Source organism: Oncorhynchus gorbuscha, linkage group LG08 (assembly GCF_021184085.1).
Source record: "Oncorhynchus gorbuscha isolate QuinsamMale2020 ecotype Even-year linkage group LG08, OgorEven_v1.0, whole genome shotgun sequence".
Taxonomy (NCBI): Eukaryota; Metazoa; Chordata; class Actinopteri; order Salmoniformes; family Salmonidae; genus Oncorhynchus; species Oncorhynchus gorbuscha.
The window spans coordinates 6,160,929-6,178,175 of NC_060180.1; the positions used below are offsets into that span (position 1 = coordinate 6,160,929).

Here is a 17,247-nt window from a genome sequence, read left to right on the forward strand (position 1 = left end):
TCAGGAGTTGGTTTGTAGAGCTCAAACACTTGATTTTTCAAGCCACCCAAAAACTGTTCCGATTAAGCGAGTTCTTCATGTACAGCTTTGATATACCCATCAGGGTTTGAGATGTCATATGACAGTAATTAAATAAATGGGAAATAGCGTGCTGAAGAACGTGGTTGTAAATGAGAAATGTCTTCAGACAGAATACCAAATGATTGGTTAGAAGTGGTCAAATCAGTAAGGTATGCCCAAAAGCACCCACCGCATTTAACCAATCAATTGACAACTCACCATATAAGGAAGAATACTTAAGGGATAAATATAGGAGCTACAGGTGACCAACTAATGAGTAAAGGGTCTGAATACTTATGTCACTGTGATATTTCAATTTTTGCTTTGTCATTATGGGGTATTGTGTGTAGATTGATGAGGGGGGGATTTTATATATTTAAAATAATAAGTTTTAGAATAAGGCTGTAAAGTAACAAAATGTGGAAAAAGTCAAGGGGTCTGAATACTTTCTGAATGCACTGTAAGTGAAGTTTCTGGTCACATTGGGATGAGAATGGTGTGGCGCATTTCATTGTCATGGCAGTGTTGGATAGATACAATGAGAAGGTGTATAAATTACTGACCCACTGCAAGTGTCTTTTAATGGAAACTACAAAGCAAACATGTACACCAAAGAATGACGGAAATAGCTACCGTCATAAAACAGTAAAAAAAAAGTAAAAGACCGTAGTGTTTCTTTCTCTTGTTGTTGTAGCCTCTGAACACGCCCCCTTTCCATGGTACATCCTCTTGCTGGTTTGAGTTGGAAATACATTATAAGGCCAGATTCTGCTGATATTCCCTTATCCCCTTCGCCATGAGGATAGTTTAGGCCTCCAGTTCCAACCCCAGGCCCAGCTTGTGGCCTCCAGTGTTGATACTCTTGCCATCCACCAGGGCAGAGAGCGTGAGTTTCACACCTGCAACAGAGGAGAGACAACAAGGCTCGCATTCAGGATGAGGGTAAAATAAATTAGGTGTCAACCAGAGATGGAAATTAAGCAAGCCCGCTGGCCGGACGATAGTACTGTTGAGACATGTGCCATACTAGCCTACTATCAAAGCAGTGAAATTCCTTACGTTCCTTACGTTCCAACAATAACAGTACACCGAGACACATTGACAGCAACGTGAATAGGACATTGCATTACTGGGGACTCACTTGCCGAGATGATTAGCGATCAAGTTGAGATCGCCCCTTCAAAACAGCATGCATGATGGCAGTTGCTGAAATTTACATAGAATCTCTCTATTGGCCGACCGTTGCTTTGTGTCTCCAGTAAAGCATCATCTTAAAATCAACTTGGTACCGAGTGTATACGTGCACTAACTGAAAGAGTCCTACGCCCCCCCCACCCCATTTACTGTACTGTCCAATGTGTTTCTTTTACAGATGCAGTACTGTATGCAGGTCACGTTGAGCACTTTGGTTCAGGAAGAGGATGTTGCATTCCAGTGTGGGTTGCTCATAGAGAAGTAGTGGGCTACAGACAAGAGTGGTAATCTAACATTTCAACTTGAGGGAACTTAGAGAACCTGTAGTAACAGCAGTAAGAGAATCATTAAATCTCCTGTAAAACGAGGTCTTACCTGGTCTCAGCGTCTGGGTGTATCCAAGACCGACCAGGCTGATGTTGTTCACTTTAGCCTGAAAAGACAGAATCAATTGTTTAACTTACAAGCCAAAAGGCAGAGGAAGGTTCCTAACGACGGCAGCCTTCTAAACTAGAGTGGGCAACTCTGATCCTGGAGAGCCAGACAATGTGGCGAGTGCTGTAGCAGTAGTAGACAGCACTAGTAAGTATGTGGTGAGTGTAAAAAACAGCACTAGTAAGTACTTGAGCATTTCTTGCATGTGTACTTAGGATACAGTAAGACAAAGGGATGGTTTCCTGGACACAGATTAAGCCAAGTCCTGGACAAAATTCAAATGTGAATTCAATGGAAAACCTCAATTGACATAGCTTTTTAGTCCTGGACAAGACTAAAGCTCTGTCTGGGAAAACTGGCCCAAAGAGAGTCACTCCTGCACAGTACTTACACTGATGGAGGCACTCTTGTCCAGCTGGTATTTGGCTGCGATGCCGAAGCTTGTGCTGTTGCTGCCGGCAGTCCAGGCAAGGTTGACCGCTGTCTCCAGCGCTGGACTCACTTTCTGGTAGATTGAGCCACCAAACTGTACACCGTCATTACTGTAACAACCACCAGGGACAAGATTAGGGAGAGAAGGAGTGATAATATTTGTCAAGTCCTAGCCTTTACCATGCTATGCAGTTTGTAGGGCCTGACGTTTTGATCCCTGGTTAAATCATTATTAAATCAGATATTCAATGATTACTATAATTTCCAGGTTGACTACCGCTGTCCGGTCATCTATGTTCATTGTTTCTGTGTGAGCTTTTTTTTTTTTTAAATACACACAATTGAATAGACAATGTTTTCCCTTGAAGGTAATTGGTATTGTATGCACATAGCAGAGGACTGGAAATTCATACACTTGTATACACTGTATGCTCTCACTTACACGTTGGTGTGCAGCTGGAAGTCTCCGGTCTTGTATCCCACAGCGAAGTTGTTCTGGGTCATCTTAGACTTGGCCGTGTCAAAAGTCATCTGGTAGCCGGCGAGCCAGCCCTCGTAACCCACGACGGCCGCTCCATGGATAGAGGGGCCAGCGAAGTCAAAGTCAACGTCACAGCCCAGGTTGACAAACTCGCGCTTGTAGGCGGTCTTGACTTTGCCGCTCTTCTTGCTGTCGTTGTAGCAAAAAACATTGTTAGTCTACATTCTGAAGTTAAACATTGTTATTGAACAGCCAAACAGCTCAGGCCTACAATAACCAGTCTAATGGAAATGTAGCAACAGTAACAGAATATGAAGGCAATTGGGAGAAACCAAGAGCTTGAAAACCTCTCACTCCAGTAGTAATTCACACATACACAGTCTTATGTTCCTAATAAAATAGTCCACAAGCAATACAAATCCTGAGCAATTTCTTTCGGGATCGTCATTACACACTAGCCAACGAGGTTTACAGTAAGTGCACAAACACACAGCCTCCATTCACACACAGCATTAGCAACTAGAGATTACAATAACACTTTATTATGAGCCCCATAAAATGTTTGTGCTAAATGACACTAAGGCCAGTTCTAAACTGATAGCCTAGGCAGTGTGACAAGCTGTACAATTCAGCAGAGTGAAGTTGCCCTTAGATGCTGACCGTGGGTCAGTTTTGCACCTCCCCCCCATTAATGGTTAAAGTTAGGATCAGTTTCCCCTCCCAAATCCTATATCTGTACCTAGCGGAAACACCTCCCCCAGAGCTCAGTGGATATGCAGCAACACCCCCCTCCTCCCCACAACCCCAACATGTGGCCCACCATGTGTCGCCACGGGATTTACACTTCCAGGAAAGCCGATACTATGTGGACTGGCTGGGGAGGAACTACTGCATAGCTTTGTGTGTGACCAAAACCTATCTTAGAAAGTATTTCACAGTGCTACTGAGATGGTATAATTCAAGAAATACATTGTTTCATCTAACATGTCCAAGCAGAAACACACGATCAAGATATTATTATGTGCATTATGGGTTGACAAATGGGTCATTATTGCTATAACGTTACTCGCAAAATTGGGGCCCAGAATTGCAGATTTATTTTATTCAATAGACATTACATTTGCTAGCATCTTTTTATGTACAAATAGCTCATAGGCTGGTTCATTTGGGAAGTGTAAAATCAAAACTCATTAACTAGATTGCTTAATATAATAGGCTGCTAGTTAGCCTTGTAATTAATTAATCGAACAGTAAATTAAATGTACATTTACATTTAAGTCATTTAGCAGACGCTCTTATCCAGAGCGACTTACAAATTGGATGTAATAAAAAAACTGTTGCATACTACCCAATGACGTCTATATAGGCCTATGCAATGACCTCAAATGGCCGATGTGCACTACCAGTGCTCTGTATACGTCAGCAACACACCAGTTATTTTGGTTGAAAACTAGGCTTAAACAATCAGTATTGAGAGTTGAGAAATACAATGTAATACCTACAGAAAGCTGAGGCCCTTCTCTCCAACAGTCACAGCAGTTGCCATTTTTCCCTCTAACCTACTCCGAGCATGCCGAGTGAAACAGCCACAGGGGCACAGACTTTCATGGAGGAATCCAGATATTTGGATTTTATTAGGATCCCATTAGCGACAGCTCGTCCTACTGACGAAAAAGACAAGACTTTACTATTTATATAATACATTAAAATCTAGTAATGCACTTTAGGCTACAGCTTGACCGAATCATGGTTTTAGCCACCCCAAAATTGTTTGATTAAATTGTCAAAATCTGGAGCCCAACTAGGAGAATAAACATCTCCATTCAAATATACAAGCAAGGAAACACATGCCATGGATGTGATAATAAATTCTACACAGATGAGTGCCATTTCAGGCTGAAGATAATTTGACTGGCCCAGTCACCTCAGATCTACCCACAAGCCTGTGAGGACTGCACACCCCAGATCATGTTACCTTCATGTAAGGACACTATGTGCTGGACTGACTCTTCTTGGCTCGCTATATGTTAATACCATCAGTACCCATATGTCCAAACACATGAAACACCATTTTAAGTACTAGAACCACATTTTAGTCGTTTAGTAGATGCTTTTATCCAGAGCGACTTACAGTAGTGAATGCATACATTTTTAGAACTGGTCCTCTGCATTGAAATTGTACATTTGTGATCTTACCCAGTGTTTGGTGAGAAGGTTGTGTCAAATGTCAGCTTCAGACCCTTGACAATCTAAAGAAAACAAGAACTGAGAACCAGACTGGTAACACAAGTTTCATCTTCCAGCATTTCATGTGATCACTAGATATTGAACATTCATTACTTGTTTGAATCCGCTTTCTTTTCAATTATGTGTCAAGGCTATTGTGAGAAACTCCAAACACAACAACAATTGTGTTACAAAAAGCATTTTCAATAAAGCTTTGTTGAATCCGAACCTGGTCTTCGACGGTGATCTCTGTTCCCAGGGTGTTGTCAGTGTTCCACTTCTCTGTGAAGGTCAGGCCGTACTCTGACCTCTTGTATTTGGTTTCCAGGCTGCCCGCCACCTTGCTGGTGTCTGTGTTGGTGGAACCAGCTGTTTTGAACTCCTGCAGAACATTTGTAAAAAAGGTTCACATCAGGATATGAATAAATACAAAATGTTGTAAAAATATCTTAATTCACTTGGGTTTTTATTGTCAAAGAGAGTATTGAACTACACTGCTCCTGTAGAGCTCTCTGGGTTGTAAATTCAAAGTACTACACAATTACTGCAATCATAAAGACCACATACACAGTAGTAGAATAGAGATAGTTCTACATTCATTTTGAAAGTAGACATAATTAGAAAGAAAATAAGCCAACTTACCACTCCGCTGCCGGACTTGGTCTTCACATCAAGCTTCACCAGGCCGAACCCTTCAGGGAGAAAGCAAAGTCAGTCAACCACTGATGCATATTTCACAAATGGGAAATAGTCATTAAATAAAATCAGTGTTAGCACAATGTAATACTTCATACACTAACATCTTACAGGATGACATGCAGAGCCGAGAGAGATATATTTTATCTATAGATAGAACACCATCCTGCCTATTGGTTTAGAATCCCTCAAATAAACTCACCCTATTGGTTCTTCGTGTTCTGAAACAAATGTGTTTCATTACAAACACAATGACCACTACAGTATATTTATTTGAGTGAAATGTACAGTACCATAGCCTTTGCTGAAGATGTCCTTGGCGGACTTGCCGAGGTCACCATATGATGGAGGCACAGCCATTACACCTGTAGCAGGGAGAAAATAATGTATACATTACACAATAGTCAGAGTTAATTTTGATTTACAAATTGCCTGCTTTGGAAACCAATTTCGTTTGAATCTATGAACAGGGATAGGAATAATAAGCGACATAAGGGTCCCAGGCCGCTAGCAGGTCCCCAACAACAACAAAAAACATTTCATTTGTATTTTAGGTACCCTGTCAGGGTCTCAACTTACGGTTTAAAGCTTGAATAGTAAAATACACATGGGTTAAAGTTCAACATTTGCTTGTGCATCAGCAATTTCTCGTTATGTCAGTCACTCAACTAGCCATGTCATCATTTTTAGATTGGTAAATTAGTCTAGCCAGCTATCATGGCCTAATACTGACCAGTTACCCAAAGCAGGGGAAGGCGCCCAGGGGACGGACCACCATTGATTTGTTAGTCATGCTCACTCTGATATAATTAAAATGGCATAAGTCAAGGCAAAATGTGTATTGCAGGAAACTCACATTTCTCTCCACTGTCAAGAGTCACTAAAATGTTTTGCACGCTTAGAGGCCCCAAAAGGCTAGTAGTCCCTGTCTATGAACATAAGTACTCATCCAACACAGCTAATCATCCACTAGGCAACTACTTTACCAGGGCTCTCCAACCCCAGTTGTAACTAACGTGATGCAGTTTATCAACCAGCTAATTACTATAGTTAGTTGCTCTAGATTATAGTTGGAACGAAAACCTACTGAATGGTAGCTCTGCAGGAACAGGGTTGGATAGCCATGCAATATACAATAAAGAGTGTGGTTGCCTGTCTATAACAGCCAGCTCTATCAGCTCAGAGCAAGGATTCCCTTGCAGACGTTGATAATCTGAGTGAGTATGATAAGTGGCCTGTCTGGTTCTGGATAGCTAATTTATCTGAACTGACGCTGGGCCACACCTCAGTGACTCACTCAGTTAAAGCCAGGCAGGGGAATGTAGGTCTGGGAAGCGCTTCACTCAGTTTAATTCCAATTCGCTTTATTGGCATGACGTTTTGATACATATGTCCACTCCCCAGCCAATTACTGGCTCCTACCCTGTCCGTCCCATTAAATCAACTACTGGGTATTGTACAATTCAGAGACTCCATTAATGTTACTAGCTAGGTCATTATCCTAGAGCAGCTCAAAGTAATCTGGTGAACGCCATTTAACACACATGTGCAGCGGACATGAGTTGTCCTTTCTCGTATAAGGTTACATACTGGTCCAACAGCAAAGCTCATTAGTTAGATAGCTAATGCTAGGCACATTTAGCGATAGTGTGTCAGTCAGTCCTCGGGCAAGCGTGGTCATAAACCGCGGCAAATGTCGTTTAGTTCCTTTAAAATAAAATCCAGTTTAGTTGCTTACTTACCAGTAAAAGATGAGGCTAGCAGTAAACTTCACCGGTTGGAGGGCGACTTGAAGGAGACTGCAATGTAATGAAATCCAGCCTATCAACCGAAAGACCCCTCTACCTGTCACATGTTTGCCTGTCTAAAAAAAAATACTTGCAGATTCATTACAAAATAATTACAAAATCAAAAGTTTAAAAGGCTTTTGGCTGTGACTAGATTTTTTTCTGACAATACAAAAAACATTCTTACGCACCCTTTTTCCCTTATGCATAGAAATATGTATTTATCATAGATTCATCCATTTCCGTGTGTAACTTCTCATGGACAACTATGTTTGAACCCGTGGAATACGACTCAAATTTGAAGAATATAAGTAGTTCCTAACTGCTGAAAGGATCAGACTTGTTATCCTATCACACCAACATTGGTAAGACATTTAATGAATGATCGAATTGACAGATCAATTTATTACTGAGATTCACATTAAACACGTTTACATTGAGATTGATAAAGGAAAATGGCAAAAGTATAGTGAATATATCAGAAGAACTAGCGGAGTTTCCATCCAATTTGTGACGGAGGTTTCATGGGAATATTCTCAAATCCACAGAAATAAAATATGCGCATTTTCTCACCAGAGATGTGTTTTCATCAAGTGTACTTATTGCCGATAAAAGTATGTGCTTGATGACAGTGCACATAAAAATAACTTGGGGTTAAATTCCTATGTACTAAATAAAAAATACAAGTTAAATGTGTTCCATTGCATTTTCAACTCTGATGGTTTTGTCACAAAAAAAGTGTTTTGTAGCGAATGTACCCACTGTGGTATTGGCACGTGCGCTCTTGCAAATAGCTAGCTGATACAGTGCGGTTATAACCTACAGTTCGTGATGGGTATTCCGGCTCTTTTCAGTGAGGCGGCTCGTTCGGCTCAGCTCACCAAAAAGAGCCGGTTCGTTTAGCTCCCAAACGGTTCTTGTTCAAGTCAAACAGTTTGCAATAGTTTGACTATGATTAGCGAAAAAACAATTCTAATTAAATTAAATCATACTCTACCTTAACCACAATGTATTTATAAATGCATTGGTTTGTTATGAAAAATACTATTTAATGTTCACATTTACAAACTAATACAATCTGATCATCATAATAGAATATTGCGCCATATCAAAGAAAAATAAATAACAATGTACAAAACTGCAGCATCCCATTTAAAGAGAGAGTGAAAAGTGGGACCAGTTTATCGCCATGTTAGAACCAGCAGCACACAGCAAAACTGACCATATTTTGCTTTTATGAGAGATTTGCATTCATAAATGCAAGTTGCCTCACTGATGCGGTTGGTTTCTTCTCTCTGTAATTATTTGTCCCGTTTTTGCGAAGACCCTCTCCGAGGGAACGGATGTGGCCACTATGCAGAGTCTCCCTGTCATGACTTTAGTAAGCCAAGGGGCTCCTCCAAATAGGATTCGACCTCCATTATGGCATCTGCTGAGGGATTCCTTCGTGCTCAGTTGTTCTCTTGTAAAACAGCATCCAAACCCAAGATGTTTGTGGCACTACTGCTGCTGCTTCTTCTCCCTCTGATCCCTCTTCTTCCTGTCGCCCTGGTGCCTGAGCCAGCTGACTGCTGGGGCTGTCCCTCCCTCTTCTTCCTGTTGCCCTGGTGCCTGAGCCAGCTGACTGCTGGGGCTGTTCCTCCCTGCTGCTGAGGTTATTCTTTGAAGAGCCTCAATCGCTCTGGCATCACTAAAGGCTAACCTATTAAACCTGGGGTCAAGTGCAGCGGTTTCTGATATCACGGGATTATATTCCATTGATGAACATAGGGTGTCCATCAACTCTGTCACATGTCCTGTGGTTACATTTGCTTCTCTCTGGTGGCTGGCTATGATTCGCTGCAGACCCTTACACAGGAGTATCATTTGAGGCGGTCACATAGCTGAAGAGAGAGAACAGTAACTTATTAGTTCAGGTTAATGTTCTTTTCTACTGATACTACATTCTCATCTACTGCTCATATACAATAATGGATTAAATAATGTAGTAATAACTGCTTACTGTACCTCTCTCCAATGATCTCCACAGTGACCTGCTTAAAGGGTTCCAGGACTCTGTAAACCTCCCATTCCTCTTGGGTCAGAGCATCAACAGATGCATTGACAATGGCCAGGGTAGAGATGATGGCATCCTTTGACTCAAGAAACCACTTCAACATATAAAATGTTGAATTCCACCTTGTAGTGCAGTCTTGTTTAGCCTCAGCTCAGGCATCCCCATCTGGCATTGTGTACATTTTCATTTTTCAGCACCTACTGTGCTCCTGTGAAAGTTTTCCACAGCTGCTTTCACTTTGTCCACAGTGGGCTTAATCACCTTCAGAGCATCTCTTACAATCAGGTTGATTGTGTGGGCAAGACATGGATGATGGGTCCATTTTAACATTTTCATGGCTTTGATTATGTTTGCTGCATTGTCGCTAACACAACAGACCACTTTTCCATATACTTGCCATTCTGGCAATATCTGTTGCTGAACTCAAAGCAGTCCAGAAGACCGCTAGACATCAAAATATCTTCAATGAAGTGACATGTAACTGACATGTAAGAAGTGGTTACCCCTGATGTCCAGCAGTCAGTGGTAAGGCAAACTGCAGTAGCTTTTTGGACTCTTTCCCACACTGAAGCCTGTGTGCTCTCGTACAGTCGTGGAATAAGTTATTTTAAAAGGGTTTTTCTGCTTGGAAATGTGTACATTGGATTTACACTATTGCTATAATTTCTAAAACCTCTGTCCTCCACGATTGAAAATGGCTGGAAATCGGTGGCAATCATTTTAGCCAATTCAATATCAATTTGGCCTTGTTTTTCTACAGACGGTCCATAGAAGACTGCGTTGTTGTGGGTCGCGGAGAACCACATCAAATAAATGTATATAGCCCTTCTTAGATCAGCTGAAATCTCAAAGTGCTGTATAGAAACCCAGCCTAAAACCCCAAATAGCAAGCAATGTAGGGGTAGAAGCACGGTGGCTAGGAAAAACTCCCTAGAAAGCCCAAAACCTAGGAAGAAACCTAGAGAGGAACCAGGCTATGAGGGGTGGTCAGTCCTCTTCTGGCTGTGCTGGGTGGAGATTATAACAGAACATGGCCAAGATGTTCAAATGTTCATAAATGACTAGCATGGTCAAATAATAATAATCACAGTAGTTGTCGAGGGTGCAACAGGTCAGCACCTCAGGAGTAAATGTCAGTTGGCTTTTCATAGCTGATCATTGAGAGTATTTCTACCGCTCCTGCTGGCTCTAAGAATTGAAAACAGCAGGTCTGGGACAGGTAGCACGTCCGGTGAACAGGTCAGGGTTACATAGCCGCAGGCTGGAGCAGCAGCACAGCCAGGTGGACTGGGGACAGCAAGGAGTCATCATGTCAGGTAGTCCTGAGGCATGGTCTTAGGGCTCAGGTCCTCCGAGAGAGAGAAAGAAAGAAGATAATTAGAGAGAGCATACTTACATTCACACAGGACACCGGAGAAGACAGGAGAAATACCCCAGATATAACAGACTGACCCTAGCCCCCCGACACACAAACTACTGCAGCAGAAATACTGGAGGCTGAGACGGGAGGGGTCAGGAGACACTGTGGCCCCATCCGATGATACCCCCGGACAGGGCCAGATATAACCCCACCCACTTTGCCAAAGCACAGCCCCCACACCACTAGAGGGATATCTTCAACCACCAACTTACCATCCTGAGACAAGGCCGAGTATAGCCAAAAAAGATCTCTGCCACGGCACAACTCAAGGGGGGAGGCGCCAACCCAGACAGGAAGACCACGTCAGTGACTCAAACCACTTAAGTGACGCACCCCTCCTAGGGACAGCATGGAAGAGCACCAGTAAGCCAGCGACTCAGCCCCTGTAATAGGGTTAGAGGCAGAGAATCCCAGTGGAGAGAGGGGAACCGGCCAGGCAGAGACAGCAAGGGCGCGGAGTAGGCCTACTTGACTGAATGGATACATCTCCATGTGTGGAGGTACTGGCTCCACCACTATCACTAGCAGGCCCGCTAGTTTCTCGAAGCTCCGCTGTAGCTAGCTTCACAGTTGTGTGCACAGTTCGCATATGCCGGTGTACGTAGAACCGGCTTCATATGAGGTTTTGTTTAGGCAAGTTCTACACTGTGCTCTAACATTGTCTACATTATTAAAATGCATCCAAATGCTACTGTGCCTCCGACTAATTTTCCAGCTGTTTTCATTCTGAGCAGTCAGGCAGAACGAATGTGTGCTTGAACATTTAGGCCTACATTTTATTTTTTCGTTCTTTGAATTAGTTAATTATATTATTAATTTAAGTCTATTGATTATTCATATCTTAATTTTTTTAATAAATAGATTCGGCTCCTCTGATATGCAAGCCTTCTGCCGATCACCTACAAGAGCCGGCTCTTCGCAAACGACCCATCCAAATGACCTACAGTGTTTCCCAACCAAGGCTAGGACCCATGAGGCCATAGCTTTACTGGTAAAATCCACTTCAAGCATAGGCCTACTTTGGGTAAAACCAAATGTACTTGGTGGCACAGCAACCCCCCCCCCCCCAAAAAAACAATGTTTTTAACCACTGGCCTACATGAGATTATGGACAAAAGAGCATAATTATTTTAACCTGTCAAACGGCAGCCAAGCATCAAGTCACCAGAGACCCCCTATTTATTGGAAATGAGCTTGTTTTTAGCTGATAGGAGTGGAATCCAGTGTGGTCGTCTGCTGCCGTAGCCCATCCATGACAAGGATCAACGAGGTGTGTGTCCCGAAGTGCCGTTCCGCGCGGTTGTCTGCGACCCGCCTGTTCGCTTGCACGATTCTTGCGATTCTCCTTCAACAAGCTGTTTTTGCCTATAGGACTGCCGCTGACTGAAAGAATTTTTGTTTGTCGCTCCATTTGCGATAAACCTTAGACAGTCGTGTGAAAAGCCCAGGAGGGCAGCTGTTTGAGAGACTGGATCCGGCACACCTGGAACCAACAATCATAACACGCTCAAAGTCTTAGGTCAGTCGTTTTGGCCATTCTACCGTTCAATTGAACAGTAACTGAATGCCTCGATGCCTGCTTTATATAGCAAGACATTGTCTAGGAGCGATCCATTTGTTAACGAGGTGGTTAGCTAAAACAGGCCACTGATTGCATCCTAAAAGTATACATGTTTATCCTCTGACTAGATCATATAATTGAAGAGGCATGTGTTTAAATATCTATTAGTGCTTAGGCCTACAGACGTGGTTGTTCCCCATGGGCATGCATTAGAAATAACTCCGTGTTAAGCGACTGATGCCGTTAGATGCACAATGTGTGTCAAGAACCAAAGCACGAAAGAGAATTTGACAACTTCCTATTATCTACTTAGACATAAGTCTAACTCTATTCCTGCTTCCATATGAGTGTATTATGTCCCTCAGTTAGCCTGGCTGACACGACTCACATGGTACACAGTGAGAGAGAGCTGTGACACTGGTCTGGACAGGTGCTTGTTGTAAATGCAGTAGTCTTACATAAATGGGCTGAGCTTGGATTGGTTCTCAAATGTTTGTTTCCTGGATCAGAACCAATCAGTAAAAAAAGCACACCCCATCATCATCATTATCGCCATATGCCTACATCACGGAGCCAAGACTGACATCAGGAAGACTGAAGAGTTTGGTATTAGCCTGACTACCTCTCACTAGCAGAAACATCCATTATATTCTATTGACTAGTAACAGGCACCACAATACATTAGCTAATTTGTATGTTGCAAATAAAATTGAATGAAATAAGAATTCAGCAGCCTATTTAGTTGGTGTGGGGCAGAAACAGTTGAGATGGAGTCAGAGGTTAAGGTGCTAAAACAGGTGAGATTTATTTTACAGGGCAGGTGATAAAGACAAGATCCAGAATTTGCATTTACAGTTGACAGAAAATAGTTGGGAATAGAATAAACTTACAAAATAAACTTACTAGCCCAATCGCAATATATAACCATGACTTGAGGACTAAAGCAAAACACCTCAAACAGGCCCATAAACACATCCGAGTGCCTATATGGCAGAGGGTTATGTTTAGGGTTAGTGGATCGTAGAAATGTTTAGTTAATTCATCTGAGCATATACAAACTTATTTGGGACTATCCAAATTAAGGGTTACCAATTTCAGTTCAGCACCCCTAATTCTATAGTTCTTGCCTCACACCCCGACCGAGAGTGGCTGTGCCTAGACAGTTCAGTACCATCGATCCAACTACACCACCCTAGGTTTACACCAAGAGCATAGGGAGCACTGAATAACACTATTGGCTGCAGGTTCTTTCAGTTTGTAGTTTGAGTGGAAAAACATGAAATGAGAAGAGGCATGTCACAATTCAGTTTGTCGTCATCTTCCAAGTTCAGTTTCTATATTTACTTTAGCACAACCAGCAGGAAAACATACAAATTATTAGTGCAGGAACAGCATTAACATCTTTAACTTAAAATATTATTTCATCAAGGCAAGACCTCTTAGCAAACAAAACAAAGGCTTCAGACACCACCTCAGACACATGCACCATCCCCTGGGCAGCCACATCTCAGAGGCAATAAGGGTTATAAACAGAGCCAATCACATTCCTCCGTGAATCTATCCGTTAGGAACACTCAATTAGGGCAATAGCATGCAATGTAATTAACGGCATTCTCGCCCACTAAGACAAAAGATGTCCACACATTATAGTAAATAGAAAAGGCAATGCTAGCATTTCAAAAACATGCAAATAAATGTTCACACCAAAAAAAAAAATGGCTCAAGTTCTGTCACCCTTAGCACAACAACTTCCTCCAAGCATTTAGTTGTCCCTAAGTTCCATATTGAATGCTCAATAGTTTGACCGGTTGTGCTTCACTCCCTCACCTGTGTACTGAAGCTACTCCTCAAGGTTAGGGCCCATGGAGGCCTCCATACTGTGTTGCTCACCCACATCTGTAGACCCCACCCATAGGCTCCTCGCCAAACCAGGTTTGACTGGCACCAGCAGGTCCGTTTGGCTGCAAGGTGTCCTATCCTGGCCATGCTTCCTGAATCCCAACCGCTCACTAGGAGTGGGACACCTCGTCAGTTGTCCCGCCAGATACGAGGAGGCTTTCAACCGGGCAGTCTCCTCTGGTGCCACCATCTCCAGCTACTAAATAGCATGGTTTGCACACACCAGCACAGCATCCACCCATATAGCACCTGAGTATTTTAAGAGTCCACCTCAGGAAGTATGCACAAGGGGGGAGGGAGCAGCCAGTTCTCCAGACCTGCAACCACATCAGAAACCTGGAGGAATTATGTCAACTCACAACAGAATGCAAAGGGTAGTGAAGGGACATGCAAATCATTAACACTACTTGAAGCCATTCCGTGTTATCCACTCACTGCCCAAGTCCTGCCGACAACACCAAAATGTCACACCTTGAAGGGACTGTGACTAGACAGTTCAGTAGCATAGATCCTACTACACCTCGGTTTAGACCACAGGAGAGAGGTGTCCATCTTCTAAAGAATTCTTCAATTTCATCTTAAACAACCTCCATTATCCATGCGCTCAACAAACGACACCTGGACATTCACCATGCCTCCAGACTGCATTAAGTTCCTGTGAGCAGCCACACAACAAATAACGGTAACAAGGGTTATAAACAGAGTCAATCACATTGCTCCATGAATCAATCAATTAGGAACAGTCAATTAGGGCAAAAGCATGCAGAGTAATTAAAGGCATTTGTCACACCTGTGACACTTGCCCAAACTACAATAAAATTAACATATGAATAACATCACATTTAATATAGCATCCCATTTACTGGGACCAAGCTTTTGCTTTATCAGCTTGTACTGTATCTCTGCATATGAACAATGACTAATGGTTAACACGATGCTGGTAAATGCTGGTGCATGTGTCCTATCTGACTCTCCAACTTTTGTCCAACACACATAAAGAATGATTAACTGTAAGAAGGGCAGAGGGCTAGAGGATTGTCTCTGCAGACAGCATTAGCGGTGGTTGTTGTTACCTTATTTAGAGAGTTTTGAACCAGCCGTGTCACTTCTTACTGATCAACTGCCCTCTCACCACTTTGTCCTCAGCGCTCTGGATTATTTTATATATATTTTTTTAAATGTATTTTTTTTAACCTTTATTTAACTATTCAAGTCAGTTAAGAACAAATTCTTATTTTCAATGATGGCCTAGGAACAGTGGGTTAACTGCCTGTTCAGGGGCAGAACGACAGATTTGTACCTTGTCAGCTTTGGGGTTTGAACTTGCAACCTTCCGGTTACTAGTGTGAAGACCCTCCCACTCTGTCTGCCGTATTCTCTCTTTGTTCTTGTTTCCTTATTAGGATGCCGGTGGGCGGAGTTGGGAGGGTCGTCAACTACATGGGAAACACCTGGGCCCAGTGTGTCCCAGGATAAATACACCACTTCCCCATTCATGGAGGAGACTATCCATGCAGACACCTTTATAGATTTATTTTATGTATCTTGGTGGTGTTTTGATTGTTTGCTTTGGCATCTTTCAACACATTCATGCAAAACACTCACTTACACTACTGATTACACACACACACACACACACACACACACACACACACACACACACACACACACACACACACACACACACACACACACACACACACACACACACACACACACACACACACACACACACACACCATTGTATATTATACTTAGATACTTTATTTAAATAAATATATATTTTGTTACTCCTTATCTCCACGTTGTCTCCCTTTTGTTACGGGCTTTGAGTCGGTTTGTGACACTAGTCCAATGCTCTAACCACTAGGTTACCCTGCCACACCATGCTAGCAGTGTAGTTGGGAATCTGACTCAGGAGCAGAGACTGACTGTCAGTGTTCCAGTACAGGAAGATGGGACTCAAGATCCTGTAAAAAGTTCCCAGATGCACAATTCCACCACCTGTCCAACTCCAATGACTGACCTAGCTACAGTACAGTCCCCTGTCAGAATGGATGGGCATATGACAACCTCACCTTCATGTCCACTCTGGCTACAGAGATAAGGCTCACTTACGGCTCTTTTGCTTTAAAGATGGAACATTTTGATCATGTTGTAGCTGTTCTGTTCCCAAGAGACCAGTGACACCAGTGTTATTGTTATGATCTCTTTAAAGTGGGACCTTGTTTGCGATAGAAAAGAGATGAACAAAGCGACTGCCACCAGTTTCTTCATTGGAGTAATGTGTAGGGCTCCTTATTTGGTTTCTTCAGTGACCGGTATGCACTATACAGAACCCTTACTACTTCACACAAACTCACATATACTAACACTACTGATACAATACAAGTTTCCTGTGTAAAATAGCTGCAAGCTTTAAACCATTGGTGTTCAGGTCCTGGGTGGCTCAGTTGATAGAGCATGGTGCTTTTAATGCCAGGGTTCTGGGTACGATTCTCACGAGGGACCAGTATGAAAATGTATACTTTCTACTGTAAGCCGCTCTGGATAAGAGTATCTGTTAAATGTACACATTTTAATTTTCATGCAGAAATTAAATACTCTGATCATTTCTAAAAGTATGTTTAATAGAATGTTATCTTTCACTTAGCTGCATTGTGTATAGAAATATTGCAACTTTATGTTATGGTATACTGATTATAAGTGGTTTATAAGTGGTTTACAATGGTTAGTTAAATAATTTGTTTATATATATATTATATATACTGTACCAGTCAAACGTTTGGACAACTACTCATTCCAGGGTTTTTCTTTATTTTTACTATTTTGTACATTGTAGAATAATAGTGAAGACATCAAAACTATGAAATAACACATATGGAATCATATAGTAAACAAAACAAAAAAGTGTTACATGTAGCCACCCTTTGCCTTGAAGACAGCTTTGCACACTCTTGGAATTCTCTCAACCAGCTTCATGAGGTAGTCACCTGGAAT

The 17,247-nt window shown here is 42.2% G+C and overlaps 1 protein-coding gene across 1 annotated transcript; it reads right to left on the reverse strand.

The window, feature by feature from the left end:
• Nucleotides 1-609: 609 nt before the first annotated feature.
• On the reverse strand, nt 610-7,372 carry LOC124041125 (voltage-dependent anion-selective channel protein 2-like). The gene is made up of 9 exons (XM_046358332.1): nt 7,267-7,372; nt 5,818-5,889; nt 5,471-5,520; nt 5,058-5,210; nt 4,799-4,851; nt 2,564-2,791; nt 2,081-2,231; nt 1,630-1,687; nt 610-959 (listed from the first exon to the last, which is right to left on the reverse strand). Exons 2-9 carry the CDS (start codon nt 5,882-5,884, stop codon nt 868-870), a joined length of 852 nt encoding a protein of 283 aa, XP_046214288.1. The 5' UTR covers nt 5,885-5,889; nt 7,267-7,372; the 3' UTR covers nt 610-867.
• Nucleotides 7,373-17,247: the final 9,875 nt, after the last annotated feature.

Bases quoted from the DNA above. Each gene is read 5' to 3' on its own strand.
- LOC124041125 (XM_046358332.1), bottom strand. From the start codon at position 5,884: ATGGCTGTGCCTCCATCATATGGTGACCTCGGCAAGTCCGCCAAGGAC. The intron at 4,852-5,057 runs GTTCGGATTCAA...TGTTTTCTTTAG, and splicing joins AGATCACCGTCGAAGACCAG to ATTGTCAAGGGTCTGAAGCT. The intron at 2,232-2,563 runs GTAAGTGAGAGC...TGGTTGTTACAG, and splicing joins TTCCAGCTGCACACCAACGT to TAATGACGGTGTACAGTTTG.